This window comes from Eretmochelys imbricata, chromosome 6 (assembly GCF_965152235.1).
Source record: "Eretmochelys imbricata isolate rEreImb1 chromosome 6, rEreImb1.hap1, whole genome shotgun sequence".
NCBI lineage: Eukaryota > Metazoa > Chordata > Testudines > Cheloniidae > Eretmochelys > Eretmochelys imbricata.
In genome coordinates, this window is record NC_135577.1 from 89,649,237 (window position 1) to 89,671,668 (window position 22,432).

The following is a 22,432-nucleotide window of genomic DNA, read 5'->3' on the forward strand; positions in this document are numbered from 1 at the left end:
AGTCTCTAAGGTGCCACAAGTACTCCTTTTCTTTATGAGGGAGAGCAGTACTCTAGTATTTGAAAAGAGAACTACTCCCTTCAGTTCCAGGATGTCCAATCATAGGTACTTGAAGGGTAGTTGGAGACTGTGGAGAAGACAAGAGAAGGGATTAGAGACTGAAATAAATGTAGATGCTGTTTTACATGGACCTTATTTCTTAAACATAGGGCTTTTGGTTTCTTGTTTCCTTTGGTATAGGCCAAGTGAATTTTTAGTATGGGGAAGGGGGGAAATTTAACATTAGGACTTATATCATAAAATGTTAATGGTTTTTTTTGTGATGCAATGCGTATATGAAATAAAGCTGAATTGGACCTTAAGTGGGTTAAGTGCCCTCCTTCCTGTATATACATACTCTACCAGATAGACTCAGAATTATGCACCAGGTCTTATTCACATGTGAGTGTGTCACATTCTCCATTGCAGTAAGGTCCTCAGATGTTCATAATAGGTCTTCAGCTTCCATGCATCTAAAGGGCAGAACCACAACTGGAAGGAAGAGACTATCCTATAAAAAGCTTGTCAGTCTAGTTTTGCCTTTTTAGGTGAATGAGATGCTCCTGCATCAGAGCCAGACAAAACAACAAAAATTTTTCTATTTCAAACGACCCTTTTCAAATCTGATCATCTTTTGACCTGCACGGCTTCAGAGAACTGAGGGCTAACGATTATTCCCAGTGGGAAAGTTCTTGCTTCTCTGGATGTCTTATCCCAGAAGAATTTTTAATTTGTTCTCTTTCTCTTCCTGTGTCTGCAGCTGTGCTTACACCTTTCTGGAAGCCTTTCCATGGAGTGCAGGCTGTGAAGAGAAGGCAAAGTGTAAGGAAAAGACTTGTTCCTTGTGCTAGTCCCCTGTAATTCAGTGATTAGGCAGGGTGCTTTGCATATTCAGTCGTCCAGCACCTTCTCAGCCCCACTTCTGTGCCTGCAACCCCATCTCTAACTCCAGCAACCCAGTATGCGTAAACTTTGGTACCAGCTCCATCGGTTGGCGAGTACCCAGTTTCTTCCTCTTCCTCCTGAGGGCAGAACAGAAGTTGACCACCGACAGGGCAGTTGGAAAAAAACCCATGAGTGCGTGGACCTGCTTCAAAGACCTTGGATGCAGCAAAGAGTCTAGAAGTCACTGTATCCAATCCCTTGGCCCCTAGGGGTCAGAGAGCAGCTGAGGGGCACTGGAGACATGAAGCAAGTGAGATTCAATTCCCTTTCCATCTGCTTCCTTCCCTTCCGAACTGACAATTGGACACCCCAGTCCTGGATCCCAGTGATTTACTCAGTTGTCTCCTGGCCTGGGGATTCCCCAGATGGGGTCAACAGTGATTTCTTCATTCAGCAAGACTTTTTGAGGTGGCAAATTATTCCCTCTGAGCTGGCTCAGGCTTAAGCATTGCCCTTAGATAGCACCCAGCTGGTTATATCCCTATTGGACTTCTCTTCATGGGCTAGAGTTTGTCTTGCTGAGGACACTACCCCCCTGAGCAGATGCTTACAGCGCAGCAGTTACCCCAGGAAGTGGGCAGTATCTCCCTCTTAGACTCCCAACCATAACTCTTACCCAAAAGGAATGTCACTGAGGTTATTTCTTTAAAGAAATTGCCAGAAAAGAAAGTTTTCTCTACCTCTTCCTCCTCAATTGCACTCCTGCTACACTTCTGAGAAGGGAAAGAACAAGAAAAGCATGGAAAAAAACCAACCTCAAAATGGTGCAGAAATCTGAATCAAACTCTGCCTCATGGAAGGAAGGCCAGGATGAAGCAAACTTTTGTGTGTCTTTCTAGTCTCCAGGAATTCCAGCTGTAACAGATGGAAATCTTGAAGACAGCTTAGGCTTCCATCTTGACAGGGTATTTCCTGACTTCTGTCAACCTAAGGAGGCTCATTTGTGTGTTCCCATTTGGCCACTTCAGATTTCTCCAATTCTAGTATGGATCTCATAATTTCCTCCACTCATTCACAGAATCAGAGAACTGTAGGGCTGGCGGGGACCTCAAGAGGTCATCTAATTAAGCCCCCTGCACTGAGTTAGGACCAAATGTACCTAGAACATCCCTGACAGCTGTTTCTCTAAGCTGTTCTTAAAAACCTCCAATAACAGGTATTCCACTACCTCCCTTGGAAGCCTATTCCAGTGCTTTACTATGCTTCTGGTTAGAAAGTTTTTCCTAACATCTAACCTAAATCTCTCCTGCAGCAGATTAAGGCCATTACTACTTGTTTTATGTCAGTGGACATGGAGACCATGTGATCACCGTCCTCTTTGTAACACCCCTTAACTTATTTGAAAACTGTTATCTGGTCCCTCACCAAGTTTTCTTTTCTCAGGACTAAACATACCCCGTTTTATTAATGTTTCCTCATAGGTCTGTTTTTTTTAAACATTTTATCATTTTTGTTGCTCTCCTCTGGACTATCTTCAATTTGTCCACATCTGTTCTAAAGTATGGCTCCCAGATTTGGACACAATACTCTACTTCAGTGGTTTTTAAACTTTTTTTTTCTGGTGACCCAGTTGAAGAAAATTGTTGATGCCCACGACCCAATGGAGCTGGGGATGAGGGTTTTGGAGTGTAAGAGGGGGCTCAGGGCTGGGGCAGAGGGTTGGGGTGCGGGGATGAGGGCTGTGGGGTTGGGACCAGGAATGAGGGGTTCAGGGTGTCATAGTGGCCTCTGGGCTGGGGCAGGGGGTTGGGCTGCTAGAGGGGGTCAGGGCGCTGGGGTGGGGCTGGGGATGAGGGGTTTGGGCAGGAAGGGGCTCTGGGTTTGTGGGGGGCTCAAGGCTGGGGCAGGGGATTGGGGCATGGGCTTACCTCGGGTGGCTCCCCGGTCAGCGGCGCGGCAGTGGTGCTAAGTGAGGCTCCCTGCCTGTCCTGGCACCGCGGACCACGCTGCACCCCAGAAGCGGTCAGCAGCAGGTCTGGCTCTCACCCCCAGGCCCCACACCCTTCAGCTCCCATTGGCTGATTCCATGGCCATCCCTCCTAGGAGCCAGACCTGCTGCTGGCCGCTTCCAGGGCGCAGCGCGGTGTCAGAACAGGTCATTAAAGAGCTCCTAATGCAGCCATATTGGCCTCTTACTCAGGGCCGTCCCTAGCTATTTTGGTGCCCTATGCAGCCCCAGGCCTCCACGGGCAGGAGCAGGTGTGGCTGGCCCCAGGCCTCCGTGGGGGGGCTGTGTGGGACCCCACTCCAGGCCTCCGCGGGATGTGGAGGGGGCTGGCCACTTCCTGCGGGAAGTAGAGTGACCCGGCCTTAGCCTGCTCCGCTCCCCTGGCTCCCAGCTGTGCCGCCGGCGAGTGAGATGGGGCAGTTTCCCCTTCCCTCCAAGTCTGGGAGCCAGGGGAGCAAATCAGGCTGGGGCCGGGTCACTCCACTTCCCACAGGAGGTCCCACTCCACGGAGGTCTGGGCCCCCACACAGCCCGCCCGCGGAGGCCTGGGACCTGACCCCCGCTCCCTCCTGTGGAGGCCTGGGGCCCGAGGCTGCTCTGCTCCCCTGGCTCCCAGGCTTGGGGAAAGGGGGGAACCGCCCCCCAGCACTTGCTGGCGGTGCTGCTGGGAGCCAGGGGAGCGGAGCAGGCTGGGGCCAGGTCGCTCTACTTACCAGTAAATGCAGGGTTGGGCCTGGCTGCACTCTTCAGGGAAGTGGGGGCGGGGCGGGGGCCTGGGGAAGAGCTGGAGCAGCACGCAGCTGCACAGGGCACCAGGAAATTTGGTGCCCCCAATTTCCTGGTGCCCTACGCAGCTGCGTGCTTTGCATATGGGTAAGGATGGCCCTGCTCTTACTATTCTTCCTGTCTTTCCTAAGCATCAGAATAGTTTGTTCTTGTGCCTTTTAATATTGTCTTTTTGAGAAACTGCCGGCTGTTCTGAACTCTTTTTCTTAGATTTTCTTCCTGTGGGACCTTACGTACCAGTTCTGAGTTTGTTAAACCAGCTTTTTTTGAAGTCCTTATTCTGCTACTTTTACTCCTTCCTTCCATTAGAATTATGAAATCTATCATGCCACGATCACTTTCACTCAGATTACCTTCCACCTTCAAATTCACAACCAATTTCTTCCAGTTAGTCAGAATGAAGTCTAAAATGGCTGCCTTCCTGGTTACTTCCTCCCCCTTCTAAAACAAGAAGTTATCCCCAGAACATTCCAAGAACTTATTGGACATCTTTTGTTTTGCTGTATTACTTTTCCAACAGAGATGTGTGGGTAGTTACAGTCTCCCTTTGCTACTAGGTCTTGTGTTTTGGATATTTCTGTTTGTTCTAGAAATGTCTCATCCACCTCCTCCTCTGGATTTGGCAGGTTATCACCCCTGCCATAAGGTTACTCCTTCCTTCGCCACCCTGCCCCACCCCACTTTTATCTTCATCCAGAGACTTTCAACTGGTCTGCCTCTCACCTCCTTCAGGACCTCAGAACAAGCTGTATACATTCTTGATGTATAATGCAACACCACCTCCTTTTTATCCTGCCTGTCCTTCCTGAACAAGCTGTACTCCTCTCTACCAATATTCCAGCAATGAGATTCATCACATCAAAACTTAGTGGAGCGAGTTAAGTCATAATTTAGCTTATGTACTAATACTTCAAGTTCTTCTTGTTTATTCCCCATACTCCTTACATTTATATATAGACATGTAAGATTTGCCCACTGTTCTCTCTTGTTTTGCTCCTATGACTTATTGTACTTTTCCATTTCCTCCCGACACCTAGCCTTCTGTTAAGGTCATCTTTATTTATACCTACCTGTGGGCTTTTGTCACTTGCCCCCTTTGAGCCAGGTTAAAGCCCTCTGCACTACGTTGGTAAGTCAGTATCCAAAAATGCTCTTCCCCTTCTTGGTCAGGTGAACCCCATCTCTTCTCAACCATCATCCTTCCTGGAACAGCATCCAATGATCAAGGAAGCCAAAGCCCTCCCATTGCTATCATCTGTGCAGCCATGCATTCATCTTCAGGAAGCGTCCCTCTGCCTGGGCCTTTACTCAAAACCAGGAGGATGGTTGAGAACACTACCTTCACCCCCAACTCCTTCACCCTTGCTCCCAGAGCCCTGTAGTCACTGCTGGTCTGCTCAGGGTTATACCTGGCAGTATCATTAGTGCCCATGTGGATGAGCAGCATAGAGTAGTGTATAAGCAGAGAGAAATGGATGAGCCTCGACAACTTTTCCATGACTTCTCAGATACGGACTCCGGGCAGGCAGCGTACCTCACGTGACATCAGATCAGCAAATGGATGCCTATGTCCCCCTCAGAAGGGAGTCCCTGGCCACCCCCACCCTACATTGTCTTTTCTGGGTGCAGTGGCTGTGACCCTCCCAGCCTTGGGAGCAGGTGGGTCCTGTTCCTCAGCCATTGGGGTCTGTTCCTCCCTTCCTGTTGCCAGTACAGCATATTGGTTGTTAACCTTGATGGACGGGGGATTTGCGTGGGGGGTAGAGCACTTTCTGCTGCCCAGAGTGGCCAGCAGCCAGTCTCCTCCCTGCAGAGCAGCCAATTCTGCTTCTTCCTCTGGTGCTGCTATATTCTTCTCTCGTTGGCTGCACCCTCCATGCCAGACTTCTTTATATGCATCCTGTCAATGGAGTCCTCATGCTCTCAGATACTACTTAGATGAACCAGCTCCTCCTGAAACTCCTACCTGCTTTCTGATTAGATTCCACCAACAGACACCTCTCACAAGGAGTGATTTGCCGACTTTTGTCAGCTGGTGCATGCAGGCTGAATTCCCAGCAAGTAAAGGCCAGGACCTCGGTAGAAGCCTCCAAGGTTAGGATGCCCCTTTGGCCAGGGCCCCCAGAGGTGCAGTCAGAGGAAGAGCTACTAGTGGTGGTTTCTTCCCATTGTGGGTTCTACCTGCCTTTTGGTCTTGTGTTGGATTCAAGAGTATTTACCTAGTTTCTTGAAGACCTTGGGTAGGAAGAGGTCCCCATTTACCTTTTCCTCGTCTAGACTAGTGCTAATTGGAAATGTATCAAGGGAGATGTCCAGTGTTGTCATGTGTTGATAAATTGGGATGAGAGCCAACTACAGCAAGCTCAGTATAGTCTCCTTTTAGGAACTGTGACACAATCCATCACAGAGTATTTTTCTCCCAGGAGAGCCAGTCCAGGCTTCAAGAAGTAGCTGTGTCAGCCACCATCCTTCCCTCCTCATTGTTGCAAGCCCTAATGGGTGTTTTCAGTGAGATGCTGTGATGGTCCTTGCCTAGTTATTGGTTGGTAGAGTAGCATCACCTAGTGGTTGGGGCTTAGGCCCATGACTTGTAGTTGGGTTGTTGTTACAGGAGCTCAGGCCCTCCCGCTCCACCAGGCTCTGACCCAGGGCCCTTTGAGGGCTATCAGTGCTCTGACAGCAAGGGGCTGCTTAAGGCTGCCCTCCATGGGCCATTTCCTATCACCCCCTGTGATTGTCCCAAAGTTGCCATCTTAGTCTAGAGGGCATGAAGGATGTCCACTGACCATAAGGCACCTTCTGGCGGCTGCGTGTAGCTCTCCTCCTCTCTCTGGTGGCAACTGCCTCCTTCTGCAGTTTGTCCATAGGCCATGTCAGTCCTAAGGCTTTCCCTTGCGGGGGGCAGTCCAAACAAAATAAAGGGGAATTAACAAAACTCAGTCCATACGAAAGGAAGAGGGGAATGCTTCCCTCTCAGGCTCTCTGTAGCAGGCTTACCCTTCCCTCAGGGAGGGAGCTTTGGGCAGTTGTGGGGAGAGATTCTGCCTTTCCCTCAGCACTTCTCTGCTGGAGCTATGGGTAGCAGGTCTGCACTCTTCCCTGGTCTGCCACCAAATGAGCTGCTCTCCTGCTGTTTTTATTCCTCCTCCAGTTGGAGCATTTCCTACAGTTTTGGCGAGGCGGGGCTGGCTGAGCCCAGAGCAGTTCCTTAACCCCTGGTTGCCCAGTGTAGGGGTTTGTATACCCCATTACAGATGGTCTCTCATCAACATCCTTCAGTGGTCAAAGCATCATGAGACCCCTCCAGACCTTCCTCCTATTACTCCCATTATCCACTGGGTCTCACTCCTCAACAGTAGAAATTCTGCTGATAGTTGTCCAGTCATTTTGGTGGACAAGACCTTGCAGATTTACCAGTGACCATCCAATAGTGGGACCTACTCAGCTAGTCATGACTTCTGAGCTTGACACCAGGCTATAGGAGCTTATTCAGAGGACAGGACTTAAAGAAAACTCAGCAACAATTGGCTAGTATTAGGAGCAATCCACTGCACCCTTCAAGCTGTATTACCTTTTCTCTCTTACAGAGGGATTCTGTGCATGACTGGCAATACCTGAACCATGGCCTATGTTAGCAAGCGGAGACGGTCCAAATCATCTTCCCTGCAGAAGGAAGCACTCTTTTGATATCTTGGGCAGAAAGGAATATTTAATTTCTATGTACCTGGCACATAAGAAGAAAATTAACTCTGTAGCAGATTGGCTGAGCTAGTTTCTGATTGATAAGGATAAGATTTTGTCACAGGTCACAGATTCCATGACTTTCAGAGAACTCTGACATTTTCTTCAGCTTCTGCCCAGGGCGGCATGAGCCCCATGGCTCTGGAGCCACCGGGGGCACTGGAGGTTCCAGAGCTATCATTCCAACTCCCTCAGCCCCACCTGTTATTTTTAGTAAAACTCAGAGACAGGCCACAGGTTTCCATGAATTTTTGTTTATTGCCCGTGATCTGTCTCTGAGTTTTACTAAAAATAACTGTGACAAAATCTTAATCTTACTGGTAGACCAGGCAGAGCAGGCTGTATATCCAGGGGTCTCTCTTCATTTGACCAAGTCCCTAAGGATGTCATCGCTGGTTTTATTTTATAGACTCAACAAAATGTGCTCAGGTTCTTCTCCAGCAGGTGAGATGTGGAGACAGTAGACATAGATGCTCTCTCCCAGATGTGACCCAATATCCTCTTGCATGTTTTTTTCTCCAAAATTTCTAATTTCCAGGCTATTTTGGAAGATCAAGAGGACAGATAATCCTAATCACCCTTTATTAGCCAAGGTTGTCAAATATCTTCTGTATAGCAACCAATATCCCTTCCCTCTGAGAAAGTCATTTCTCCCACAGACTGATCTACCTGCTGGATCCAAGGAAACCAAAATTAGCAGCTTGGCTTTTGAGACATGTTTGAAAAAGGGGTACTCTATCAGTGTGATCAAACCTTTGCTGGTCTCTAGTCTGCCAGCATGGCATATTCCCGAGTATGCGCAAGGTTTCCCCCATTGATGTAAGTTGAAAGGAGTTTCTCTGTCTCTTGCATCCATTGACTATCCTAGAGTTCCCACATGATGGTGTAAATATGGGTTTGTCAACGTGTATTCTTAAATTTTAAGTACATAAGAATGGCCATATTGGGTCAGACCAAAGGTCCATCCAGCCCAGTATCCTTTCTTCTGAAGTACCTGCAGCATCCAGAATCCTTCAGTCAGCAGGCAGGAAGAGGATTTCCAGACATCAAAAGATGCTTATAGTTGCAACATTTAGAAGCCTGTCAAATGTACATAGGGCTCAAGCATGGGATCTCAAGCTGGATCTGAATGCTCTCGCAGAACCTCTCTTTGGGCATTGAAGAGAAGAATCTCTCTTTTAGAGAAAACAATTTGATGACTACTAGTGATCATGTCATCAAGAAGGATTTCTGTCCTGGGACCCCAGTCAGTGCAATCCAGTTGCTGCACCTCTTGTGCTAATTAAGTGGTCCTCAGGATAAATCCTGTCTCATGCCTACGATCAACTCACTTTCAATGAGAGCACTTTCTCCTCCCTCTGCCAAAATCCACACATCCTTTAGATTGGAAATGATATTTTTTGGATGTTTATAGAGTCCTCAACATATATATCCAGCACACAAAGTTCTTCTGCAAATCCTTAGACCTGACTTGTTCTATACTAACCATCATATAGAGGCAAGACAGTCTCTAAGGGTTCCATTTCCAGGAGGATTCAATGGACAATCTTAGAAGCATACTGAGAAGGTCACTCCATCAGTCTGGTAGAGCTCACTGTTTGAGTGATGACAACATCATGAAGGGAAAGGTACATTTACTTGTGAGGAAATGCATAAAGCAGCAACATGGTCTTTTGTGTACAAATGAGAATGCCATGCTTCAGTGAATGGGGCTTTCAGATCTGACCCACCTGGGGATATATAGTTATAGCTCATGGAAAACGTTAGAATGCTGTTTTGTTGTTTCCAGCAAGAAACTACCTTTTCATTGGCTCTGTTGTAAAAAATGTTTGTCTCTGACTCCTGTGGTATTACCTTATCTGACTTGTTCTGTGATTATCACTCTTAGCTATAGAAGTCATCTATAACTGGTAGACTCTTCAGGATGATGGTCTTTCCCTCTTCTTGTGTCTGGTTCTGCCCACTAGCTGCGTGCTGCAGGCAGTAGATCATTGCGATGATCTGTGGACCTTCCTACTCAAAGAAGAATTTTTTTAGATAAGATGGATATATTTTCCCATTTTGATGGCCTTGCCAGTAAACCTGTGTATACAGAACTACATGCTGACTTCGGTGTGAAAGTGCTTCCAGGATGGACCATAGCCAGCTCTGGGTTTCACACCAAGACATCAGTGCTCTTCCTGTCAGATTTAATTGAAGGTACTTCTCCAGGGTGCTGGATTCCTTGCACATGCACCATATGCTATTAATCAGAGAAGTAAAGTTTGTGATTACTAACATGGATTCAAAGCTAGCAGATAATGCAGGAGAGTCGCACCGAATTTTATTGTAGCTGAGTAAGAGCCAACACCCTCCCCCTTACTCCTCATCAAGGATTAAATTGACTCTGCTTGTTTGCTTTTCTGGCCATAGTGGTAGTGCTGGGGGGTAGGTGCTTAGTAAGTAGTTAAACACATACCTTTGGTCTCCACATTAGAGCACAATATGGAGAAGAGATCTGTTGCTGTTGGGAGGTAATAAGAAGCGCAGCTCCCACTAACCATAACTGAAATTGTCCATTTTATCCAGCAGATGGCATTGAAAATGCACACCCACTGCTTTCTTCTTACAGCTAAGCAGTTCCTTAACTCCTTCAGGCCACGTTTTTCCTGTTTCTTTGATGCATGGTTGCAGATCACTTCTTAATGCAGACAGGGATTTTAGAGAGTCCCCGCCTAGTGTGGAACATAAAAGCTGGCACCTGTATGGATTAATGAGCAAGGAATTTAACACTGGCTACTGTATCTGACTGGCAAAATCTCTGCTTTGTGGATTTCATTACATTTCTTTAAATGCCATAAATCCTAGATATACCTAGCACTTGGACAGCCCTGTTAGCAAGCCTCTGTTTCCTGACATTACATTGTCTGTCTATTTGCCTGTCTAAGGTATTTCTAAGTTGCTGATCATCTTGGTATTTATGTGCCATGTGGGCAAATAAGCAGTGATCTAGATGCTGAGCTTTCACTAAGTTTGGCACTGAAGGAGAGCATCATTTAAACTTTCTTCCTTGCAAGTGGTCACACAGTGGTGACCAGCTCAGACTTGCTGTTATACTCCCAGAAATTACTGCAACTTTCTCCAGGCAGTAGCAGCTGGTGCATTTGCAGATCCAGTGCATGTGGGTCATATGTGGAAGGGGAGGTGTTAGGTTGTTTAGGATGAATGCCACTTCCTCTAATTAAAGCATAAGGACGGTGATCTAATTCAAATGATAACCAGTCATGGCAACAAAGCTATGAAAAGAAAGGCTTCTTATACTTCCCCATTCAGGGAATCCCCAGTTCTGCTGCATTTTCCTGTCCTCTCTATGAAGTCTCCTCTAATTACCTGGAAGTACATTGCTGAATATACAGGGGTAATATAAAAAATGAGCTAATGAAATCATTGAACATAAATAAAAGCTGAAGTATCTTATTGTTCCTGAGCAGCCTGATTCAGGTGAGCCATGGAAAGTGTCCTTAAACTTCTTTCTAAACCCTCACTCCTGCCATGTAGCCTGCAAGAAATAAGTTAAATTTAAATGTAAAAGTATTCTGTATCCCTCCACTAGCTCCCTCTTCTCCTATTGCAACAAACATAAACTACTTGTCTTCGTTTTGAGGCCTTTCACGTCCTATTGCCCACTCTCCCTGTCATCTCTCTTCACTATCAAGAGGTTGACTCCTGCCTCCAGTTGACGCATGATGCCAGCCTTCATCGCCCATCTGCTAAATTTTCAAATAGGCACCTTTATGCTTTCTCCTATGCTGCCTCTTGTGTTGGGACTCGCTCCCTGTGAACATCCCCAAACGTACCTCGTTATCTTCCTTCAAAACTCTCCTTTGTTTGATGCCTACAAAAAACTCGACAGTCGTTAGGCCGCTGGTGTGCTGATACTACTTCCTACCGTGCTGACCAGCATTGTCTCATTGTTACCTTGTACTCCCTTGTCAGTCTGTCTGCATCCATCTGTTGTAAGCTCTTTAGGTTAGGGACTGTCTTTTTGTTCTGTGTTCGTACAGTGCTTAGTGTAGTTTGGGCCTGGTCCAACAGGAAGAGGCCTAGACTCTATGGTACTGCAGGTATTGTGTCGGTAAGTGTGCCAGGTAGCTAGCGCACAATATTTAGTTTAAGGCTTTTCTTTAGTAGTAAGATCATAAGTATTTTTCTTGTTTTTGTATTTGGATTTTGTCCAGCCATTAGTCTACCTCTGCCATGGCAGATGGGGCAAGAAATCAGGATTTGGGACTCCTTCTCCTGACAAATGATCTCTGTTGAGTGGTCTTCATGGAGGATGCCTTGGGGACTCAGGTACCTTTGACTGGCCTTCCTGCAATAGCTGAGGGTGCCAGAAGGCTCTTCAGACTCTTTGCCTAAGACCTTGGACTGACTGGGAAAAGATCCCAGTCATTTGTGCTGGAACACTTTCGAGTCTGAACCCAATATTAGCTATTTCATAGTGCTTTTCTTCTGTCAGTCTCAAACATCTTTACAGAGCTTCTGCTGTATATATGCTCAATGGGGAAACTCAGGCATGGAGAAGGGAAGTTACTTACGTAAGGTTACATGGCAGGTCATTGGTGCCCAATCTACTAGAACACACTGCCTCCATAGCCACAGAAGTTGTCGCATCCATCAAAATAAGTCTTCAGATTCTTTCCCTCTAATAGAGCAGTCAGATTCTCCAAAAGTTTGTGGTGCTGTTTGTATTTTTCTACTCTCAAGAACTGGGTGTGGTGGTGGATAGCTTAGGGCTTGTCCGCACGGTGCACTATGGAGTATGATTTCTGAAGAGCACTAATGTGTTGTGCACTAATTGGTCCATGTAGACCCTCATGGTGTGCACTAGAGTTCCCTAGTGTGCTTTACCATAGTACTATTTCAAATAGCAATATGTTAAAGCATACTAGGGACCTTTTAGTGTGTGCCAGCATGGTCTACACAGACCATTTAGTGTGCCTTAGAAATCACACCTCCATACTGTGCACTGCTGCACCATGTAGACAAGCCCTTAGTTCAGACAGAGTATCAAGCAACGTCTGAATATGCCCTGCTCTCAGATGGGTCCTTTCAGAGAACTCCTGACACAAGCAAACAACTCAGGTGGAAAGCTGACTGATGAAGGAAGTTAGGTTTCCTGCTCTTCAAAGGAATATAGGCCAAAACACCCAGGAGCAGCAATACCCAAAGGGTAGCAACATTTTGGCTAAGGTTGAATTGGATGCTCCCATCTGAAGCCCTAATTTCGGTTTTGGTTTTGAGACCATTATATACTTTTGGGACTGAAATATTACATGGTAGATGATAGCACAGTGGGGATTTATTTTTTTAGTTCATATACATCCAGGCTATGATCAAATGCTGCCGTTTCTTCCTACCAGCATATTGAAAAGTGGAACCTTTCTTTCTGTCCCAGCAATTAAAACACCTGTTCGTATCTTCAGTTTCCCATCCTGGTTATTACACTTTTTCCGAAACCTTTCTGATACCCATGTTGCCGCCTCCTGTCAATCACAACAGTTTAGATGACATTCCGCACCCATCAATACGACCATGTAACTTTCCTCTTTTGAATACCTTAACTGGCTCTTTGCTCATCTTACTCAGTGTAAATGTCTCATCCTTGCCTTTGAATCCCATAAAACTCTGTCTCCATGGAAGGTGCTCACGACTCAGTGATGGGTATGGTATTAAAACCTGAACAGAATAGAATCTAAAGAGATCTTGTCTCTTTATCATGCTTCCTTTTACTTCACTATTATTGCTAATCTTGACCCCATCATAGCATGTCAGGCCCTTATGCTCTCCTCATTCATATCCTTTCTAAAGACTCACTGCTTCTGCAAATCCCACAAACACCCGCATTGAGTGTCCTTCTAATGCCAGCATGATAGATAAAGAGAGGAGGAAAAAGGAATCTAAGGCCTGGTCTACACCTACAACTTAGGTTTACCTAGCTGCATTGCTCAGGGGTGTGGATTTTTCTGAGTGACGTACTCTCTAGCTGACCTAAGCCCCAGTGTAGATACCACTAGTCGACTGAAGAATTCTTCCTTCAGCCTCTCGGGGAGGTGGATTAACTACAGTGACGGAAAACCCCATCTTGTCACTGTAACAAATGTCTACGTTCCAGTGCTACAGCAGCACAACATAGCATTTGTACTGTAGTCGTACCCTAAGTTAGTTCTCTCTTCTGGGCCTCCTGTTGTTTGTTTTATGGATTATTAGGTCTTTGGGGCAGGAACTCTCTTTAATGTTTTGTGTCTCGTACAGCTCCGAGAACACTGTTGGGCCCCTTGCCAGCAAGTAGTAAATAATATAATCTGCTGTCATTATTTAGAGTTATGTATAAAAATGTTTTTTACAAAATTGTTCTGATCTTTATAATGCATTGATAATCAAACAAAGCTGTCAGTTAAACTTCAAATTGACATGGACTTTCTTCCTCAAGGAAGACTCATTTTGATAAGTTTGGCAACATCAGATTTTGAAATAACTGGGATGATATGAGCTGAGTCGGAGAGAAGGTGTCTAGAAAGGGGTGCCACAAGGATCTGTGTAAGGGGTAATCTTATTAAAAAACTTTTATAGCTGGATTGATAACAACATCTCTATTAACGTTGCCTAATGTTATGCTTGTGGGGTTTTTGCAATTTTGTTTTTTGTTTGGTTTTTTTTGGAGTAAGAAGTTGAAATTTGGCATGAAGAGTGTCCTCAAATCAGACTCCTCTTGAAAAATGTGTCTAGATTTGGCAGTTGTTTGCACAAATGCTGATTTTTTTGTGGCTAACAGAGTTTTCACAATTGGTAAATGCTCTGGCATTGTTCCAGTTCCCGCTGCACTGCTTGGCTTTTCATATACCCCTAAACCATGGTGAGCCTGCTGGAGTGTTTCAGAATACCCACGTCACTCTGTAGCTCCCTGCAGGACACAGGGAGAATGATGACTCTTCCTCCACTCTACATAAATACCCTCTGTCCTGAAGTAGGCACCAGGCTGGGAGACAGGAGACCGTGATCTGAGTCCCACTCTTCCTCAGATTGGCCTTAATTCTGAGCACTTAGCAACCATTTTTATTGGCCTCACAACCGTTCAACAGAAGGAAAGCAAGTATGATTCTCCCCATTTTACAGATAGGATAACTCAGGTTGCACAAGGTCACTTCTGGCAGAGTCTTTAGCATTATAACAGGTTTCGGAGTAGCAGCCATGTTAGTCTGTATTCGCAAAAAGAAAAGGAGTACTTGTGGAACCTTAGAGACTAACAAATTTATTTGAGCATAAGCTTTCGTGAGCTACAGCTCACTTCATCGGATGAGCTGGATAATAACATCCATAGTTACATTAGAATAAAGTATTTTTAGGAGGGATATAAAACCTCATGCTGTAGGGTGTAAACCAACTATTCCCGAGGGCTGAGAGCATCTTTCTGTGTAGGCAGGTTTTTTCATAATTGTTCACTATGGAGTTTCTTTCATCTTTCTCTGAAGCTTCTGATACTAGCTACTGACAGAGACAGGATACCAGACTAGCTGGATCACTGATCTGATCCGGTCTATCAGTTCCTATGTTCCATCATGTTCTTGCTATTGCAAGCATGGCAGATTCTCATTTAATTTGAAATCACATTTGTGTAACGTAGAGTATCACCCTTTTCTAGGGATTGCCTTAGATTCTGTTGATAGGATTTTGTACACAAAATTTTACTTGGTGATATAGGCTGTAAATTTAGCTCAGGTTTTTGAGTAACGTCTCCAGGGAGCACACTATTATTAAACCTTTTCCAGGGTGTCCCCAGTGGCAGCTCCATAGAGCAGGTGGCTTGTATGGCACAAGCACATAGGGAGTCAGGAGCCTGTGTCTTATCAGAGCATATAATCTAAAAATCGTTCAGCCTGTTTTTCTCTCCTGGGGAGAGGACAACTACACTAGACTCTTATGCTAAAAACTAATTATTAACCTGCAGTAAACGTCATTCAACACAAATCCCAGCAGAAAAGGGCTGGGTGAAGGATGTTTCCGGATTGCAGGCCAAGCTGTCATTTCACTTTTCAACAGATAGTCTCTGTGTTGCCTCTGATATTTCTATGCTTAGCTTCTGGTTTACCTGAATAAGAGTGTTCTTAAAGCACAAAAGAAATGTGTACAATTTCATCCCACCCATCCAGAGCAGTGGGGATATGGTCTGCTCTTGTAATTGGTGTGGGCCACACGCTTTCTCCCCTGCCTCTAATTGTTGCTGTTTGTCCCTCTGCCAGAGGTTGTCTGCATACTCAGGCTGACATCATTGCATCGGTTACACACATCATGTTTTTAAGCTTTCCTTTTATGGAAGAGGTGATTTTGATGTCATCATATGTGTCTGGGAGCCAGGGCCCTAGGCATGTATATGTTATGGGTGTGCCTTAATTTGGCTTACTCATGAGTATACCTGAACCCATTTAGGGAGAACCACGCCTAAGGATCCTAGCAAAGCCTGCATGTTTATATTTTGAATATCTACACAATGTGCTGTGAGTGGTGTCTCATTTTGGCATCTCAGGTAGGTGGGTGTTGGCTCATGGGCAGAGCTTGGTAGAGCACAGAACTCCTCACACACATACATATAATTCAAGTCCTGATTTTTGACTCCTCCTAATCTACCTCTTCCTCTCTGTTCATTTGTATCCGTGACTGTATCTCCAACATGGTTCAGATATTATGGGAGCCATGTGAATTCCTTAAATATATGTGTCTATTCCCTGATGTCTAGAACCAACTTGGATTCAGTTTGGCAAAATTGTTTATCTTTCCTCCTCAAACCCCTTCGGAATTGTAACATTTCCTCAGTCCAGGGAGGTTAATGGTACATGAGCAGAAAGGATCCTGGAGGACAGGGAGAGTGAGGCTGGCAACTGAGAGACCATGAGAAGGTGGGGTGGGAAGAAGGTGGAGCTAACAGCCAATCAGCAAAGAGGAAAGAAATCCATAGTTCATAGTAAAGAAGAAAGAGTCTTCCAACATCCGTGATGTTCAGCTAGTTGTAAAGCTGCTGTTCCTCTTCCTCCAGCTGAGATGGTGGGCTGATGCTCAGGTCCTTATGCTTCTGCCCTGCTACAGTTCCATAGTTCCTGACTCTTGCTAGGAGGAAGTCCCTGGCCCTAGCCCTGGGATACTGGATATGAATCAGGTGCTGTTACTTTTACATGTAGAATACTGCTTGGAAAACACTAATTAGGGCACAGTTCAAATTGCAGTCGCCCAGTTAGGATTTTTTGTACTGTATCAGTGTTTTACGGATTGGGAAAGGGACCTTCTGTTTATTTCCAGTTTAAAGCAAATAGTACAGTTCACTGATAAGAATCCACTCTTCTTTTCCTGAACAGGTCTTTAATCTTTGCTAATTCATTATGGCGTCTGGGATTATGTTTATCTCCTCCACTGAAAATTGTTGTTCCAACAAGGGTTCTTGAGGATTAGACTGTATGTTAAGGAAAAATCTAACATCTGGATTTTTTTTTAATGGATTAAGAGGTCATTATGTTTATATATATTTATTTTAAAATAATACTTTGCATGTATATACGGTCTGCCTTCTGAGGACCTCATAACATTTTACAGACATTACACCTGTAATGTAAGAAATATTATACAACTGTTAAATTTCAAGTTACAGTTCTGGAAAGTAGGTGAACACACAACTTTGGGCAAATAAGTTTAGAATATTGGCGCATTCCCTTCCTTCACCCAGGCCCCTCTTCTCACTGTCCTTGTCAACGGAATTTAAGTTAAACAATTCAAATCCATCTCACAACTCATCTTTCGTTAGTAAATATAAATGTCAAGCTATTACATATCCTATTCAAAGGGAGTTGTCTCAGCCATTCAGAGGGCAAGGATGTTGTATAGTTCCTGACCCATAACCATAAAGAGTTTTTTCCTTTAATGCATTTCCCTGCACTCTGATTGTGGGTGTCCTGACTTGCATAACCATACAGTTTGTATCCCTATATTCTGGCTGTCTGACAGCCATTATTAGCCAGTGGGAGTCTAGAGATTTACATAATCACTACACAATATTTTTCAGTTACTGTACTGTGACTATGTAATTCTCTCTACCCTGACAACTCTAATCCCTTTGCTGTCACTGGCTTCTGTGCTCAGAATTATCCAAGGCCTGGCTAGCCTCAGGTTGGACTTTAAAGAGCTGTTACTTTGAGAGAGCCCTTCCTCACCATGAGCCTGTAGAGACCTACTACCCCAAGCAAGCTAGGGGCCGTTTCCAACATTACACGTCAGCTAGGGTAGAACCCCTCTACCCAGTCTCCCATGTGCACACACCAGCTTCCTCCAGGGGACGCTTGCTTACCTCAAGAACCAAAAAGGACCCTTTTCCCATGCAACTACGCTCTCCCTCAGCTCACTACTAGTGGGGACCCACTCAACCATCCCACAGCCAGAGGCCTCAGTACAATCTGTTTGCTCTCACTGCTGTCACCAAAGGTTGTTAGGTAGGGAAGCCACCACCTAGAGGAGCTTCTATGAGGTGCTGGGGCGGGGGAAGCATGGTAGGTCAATTGTTACTGGGCCCAGCGGTTGAGGGTGGATGCATTGGTGGATTTGGGGTGTGTGTGGAAAGATTGATAGGTTTTGTGGGGGACCTGTGGAACAGATGGATATTTTGCACAGGAGGGGTGGGAGTGAAGAGAATACTTTCCTCAGGGAATGTTTTGTCACAGACTGAGGTGGAAAAATGTTGAGAGATCTCCTTGTTAAAATGTTGGAAGCACATCACTGCCCTAGAGGTCAGGGGTGAGGCACATCTGTTGGAGAAAGCCTGTTCATCCTGTATCTAGTCTGAAGATAACTCAGGGAGCTTAGCCCACTGAGATCAGTCTGGCACTTCTTACAAGAACTTAGAGGAAAAAAATCCTCACCTTTCATGCTGAAATGGGTTTAATATCAGACGTATGTATTGAGTTTCTGTTTCTTCGTCTTTAAAAACGATTTGAACATCATTTTTCTGTATTTAATTAGCTTCATGATTCAGATCCTTTACTCAAGTCTTGATTTTTTTTTTCTTTTTTTTTTGGCATGTGACATTTTTGTGTGTATTTGACCTTGGCTTTACTCCAGAATAAATGTTTTAAGCTGTTGGTTATGTATTTTGTGTCTTCAGTCAGAGGCTAGGGGCAGACATAACCGGCACTGAGAGAAGTGAACTGTATAAACCACAATTAGAATTGTAGAGCACAGGTGTTTGAAGATCTTATACAGTTGCCAAGCTATTTGTTTCTCAAATGAGTGGGGCTTGGGGAGTGTATTTTGGAGAATAAACAGAGCCGGAGGGCTTCCTTTTGGTTGAATTTTTTTTTTTTTTAATCCTAGTTTAAATTCTTCCGGACTAGATACATTTGATACCTGTATGGAACCACAATAATGAACAATTTTAAGTCATCTTCTAGTTTGGCTGGCCACTGAATTTACATCCTGTTTCAATGAGGAATTACCATTTAAGAATAACTGTCTTTAGCAGAGAAGCTTTCCTTTGAATGCAGAGCTGGATTTTACAGTTTAAAAACTGAATGTCGGGCTTTGGAACAAGACCACCTGTAATAATATTAAAACAATATCATCATTAGTGTCAGGATTAAGGGTAAGTGCTACTGTGGATGTCTGAGGATTTCTGTAGGGAGATAGACATCTTAAATCTGTGCTAGTCATATACAAAGTGTTACTGGAATGAAAAAAGTAGTGGTGTGAATAACACCAGCTCACAGCACAAGGCACTTGATGATGTATCTAGAGCCTCAGTGTTCACTGTACTTTGCAATTTAATGCACAGGATTTATATTTTTTCAGTTCTGTATTTCTGTATGCTCCACTGTGTCAGATCTGTATTCCTGGGACGTAAGGTTCCATTAAAAAATAAATAATAATCGTAGGCCCCTGTTCTCCCCCTCGCCCCCCCATACACTCATTTTCTATAATATGGTAATGATATCACCGTAGCAGTAATTACGGGTCATCTTCATTTCTTTCATCTCTGCTGGTTCTGATGGCTTCATTCCTTTGACGAAGAAGATTTGGCTCTGGGTGCTGTGATTATTTTGTTAAGCATTATTCGAATAGACAGGAGTGAGAGAAATTAATCAATCCAAATGCAATTAGCATCATGTTTAACCCAGTGATGGACGTCTCAAGGTGAAACAGCCAGGGGAGTTTCAGACATTATTATTCAATCCAGTGGCTCTTATCTAAATTATAATCAAGAGAGGTTTTTATTGGCTTCACGGAGAGGAGATGTAACTCTTTCCCTGCTCTGAGGGTCAAGGGGATCAGGCCTTCACCCTCATAGGATGCTGACTGCTGCCAGCTCCTGAAGTGGGAGGTGCTGTAGGAGTTTCATCTTACTGTTTAGGTCACTTGAAACAAAATAGCTATACGGTCCTCATGTTTCTGACCTGGAACTAGATCTTAGTGGCTCTCTAGGCCTGGGCTGGGACGTCACTGCCCGTCACTGCAGGTTTATACCTGGTCTGGCATTGGCATCCCAGGGATGTTGTGAAGCTTGATAAATTGTTTGCAGAGTGCTCTAAGATCCAAGAATAAAAGGTGGTATAGGAGTAGAAAATATTGCTCCATCCAGATGCTCCTTCTGGCAGCTGCTCAATCCTCAGTTACCTTCCCTCAAACAATTAATGATTGGGTAGATACTCAGTGTCCAGAGATGATTTCTTAAGCACAAGTTAAACAAAAGCATATTTCAGGTAGTCTTGTCCTCTGTGAAGGAGATGGGGATGGCATCTGCTAACCACTGTTCTTCAGAGATAACTCCTCGAGTTATTTTCTGGTCTGGGTCTGCTGCATGGGTCCATACACATCAGGACACTGAGGTTTTTATCTGGCAGCCATATCAGAGAGAGATTGGGTCAGCAGAGCAGTTAGGGTTCTTTTTGTGAAGTGTTAAGGATGAGATGGAGCAGGCCAAATTTCTAACATCTACCAGGTGTTGATGGGACTGGTGGAATCGGGTCATTCTGCTTATAAGTATGCTTGGTAGGAGAGGAGCTAAGACCACCTGGGAGGTCAAAGGGTACAGGACTCTCCTCTTGCATTGTCAGAGTTTTTGAAGCAGGCTGACTGACCTCTCTTGCCCTGCTAACAGTGTCCCATAGACCTTGGCTGATACAAGCCATTCTGTTGTATCTTTTTAGGGTTAGTGTAGTAATTTAAATCTTCACATAGTTTGCTATTTTAGTTTGTGTTTTTGTAAATAGGTTGCATCTGAGTTTTCTGTCTGTCTCTCCTGGGGCTGATTATCGTACAAATGCCTCTGTTCTCCTAAGTACTGCCCCTGTAGTGTCCCCCAGATGCACTAATAATGGAGCCCATCCAAAAGATTAAGCTTTGCCATTGACTTTCACAAGCTAAGACAAGTAAGAATCTTACCCATTGCTCATGAGTGAGCTCTTCCAGGGCCCCCCGTGTGTTTGTGTCTTCCTGCCCTAATGCTGTCTGCTCAGTCAAAGAGAAGTCATCCCTATTACAACAGACGTTCTTGGCAAATAAGATAAAAATCACCTCCTACTGCTCGAATCTGTCTCTCTCCAAGGTAGGCTTCTCCCAGCCTTGGACAGTTCCCCTGGCCATTCTTTGTATTTATAGTCAAGGGAAAGTACTTTGGTTTTTCATCCCTGTAGTGATATAATAGTTCTACAGTCAAGCACCATGTCTTTTATTAGTTTCCTGGTGTTGGCTGGTAATCTGATCAAAACACAATAATTTAACTGGAAAACTGGCTACAAGAGGGGCACCTGGAAAAAAAAAAAAGACCTTAGGAAATGGGGAATGTTTTAAAAGCAATCAACAGAATACTGTGTGGGAAGATGATATGAAATGAATTAGATCAGGGCAACATGTATGAGAAACCAACCAGCAATGGGATGAGGAAGGAGGGATAATAAATATTTAAATTTGTGGCAGAATTAGAATATATGATAGTGTGATGTGATCTGAAGAAAAACTATTATAGAAATAATTCAGAAATATTTAAAAAAAACTTTATTTGGACTTTTTAATATCTGTAAGGTCAGGTTCTTTAATTACCAGAAGTCCAACTGTACAGGACTCAGAGGAAGAGGAAAACTACAACAGATACATTTTTAAAACCTTTAAAATTTTTCTAAAATAGCCTTTCTTTACCTTCCCCCCCCCCCAAAAAAAAAAGTGTGTGTGTGGGGGGGGGGGGGATATTCAAAGTCTGATATCTCAGGATCTTTCAGGTCTAAAACCAATTTCTGTGTTCCTCATTGGGAAGGTGAGAAAATGAGTTTCCAACCCTGAAAAGTAGCAAAATATTTGAATTTAGGACTGTTACTGGTCCAGGGCTGAGCCTGTCCTATATTTTAGTCCAGTGTAATTTTGAGAAATGAATTTGGGGAAGAAAGGAAGAAATGTTTTTGTCAGGTTGATTGCATTTTTTAATGTCTGCAGTTTGAAGCTGCTCATAGGCTTGGAATACTAGAATAAGTCCCAGAAGAGATGGATTAGTGAGCAGAGGGCAAGTGTAATGGCCAAAGGTTCGTGATAAATGCAATTTGTCACATTATTCTGTTGCATAGATATCCCCAAATGCCTTGTTTATGTGTAATTGTGTGTGTGTATATTTGTGTATGGGTATAATAGAATGTGTGTGGGGGTGTATATATATGTATATCACTTTGGGATCCTTTTGGGTGACAGTTGCTTATATAAGTGTAAGTCACTGTTTTCATTACTGGTTTTAGTGCAGTAATCCTCCATTATTTCCTGGCTATCCAGACCTTATGACACAGTTTGTATTGTGTTGTCATATGCATGAGAAGGCTGTTTATGAGATGTTGGGGACCAATGAGAATGGATCCATCTCCAGCAGAGTGTTCTTTCCTAATTAAATTGTCACTAGAAGGAACATCCGGAGCAGCAGTTTTC

General features: G+C 44.4%; 1 protein-coding gene across 6 annotated transcripts in view; it reads left to right on the plus strand.

The window, feature by feature from the left end:
* LIN52 (lin-52 DREAM MuvB core complex component) overlaps nucleotides 1-22,432 on the plus strand; it is a 60,234-nt gene that overhangs the window by 30,964 nt on the left and 6,838 nt on the right. For 2 of the 6 annotated variants that reach the window (XR_013346398.1, XM_077819117.1), the window contains exon 6: nucleotides 800-861. The exons of 3 other annotated variants lie outside the window; for them this stretch is intronic. Coding sequence is in view for 2 of the 3 variants with exons in the window: in XM_077819117.1 (XP_077675243.1) it covers nucleotides 800-861 (62 nt within the window). In the remaining variant the exon portion in view is untranslated. Of the gene's footprint in view, nucleotides 1-799; nucleotides 862-7,305; nucleotides 7,395-22,432 lie in introns of those variants that run through there. One more of the 6 variants, XM_077819123.1, reaches the window with a different exon arrangement.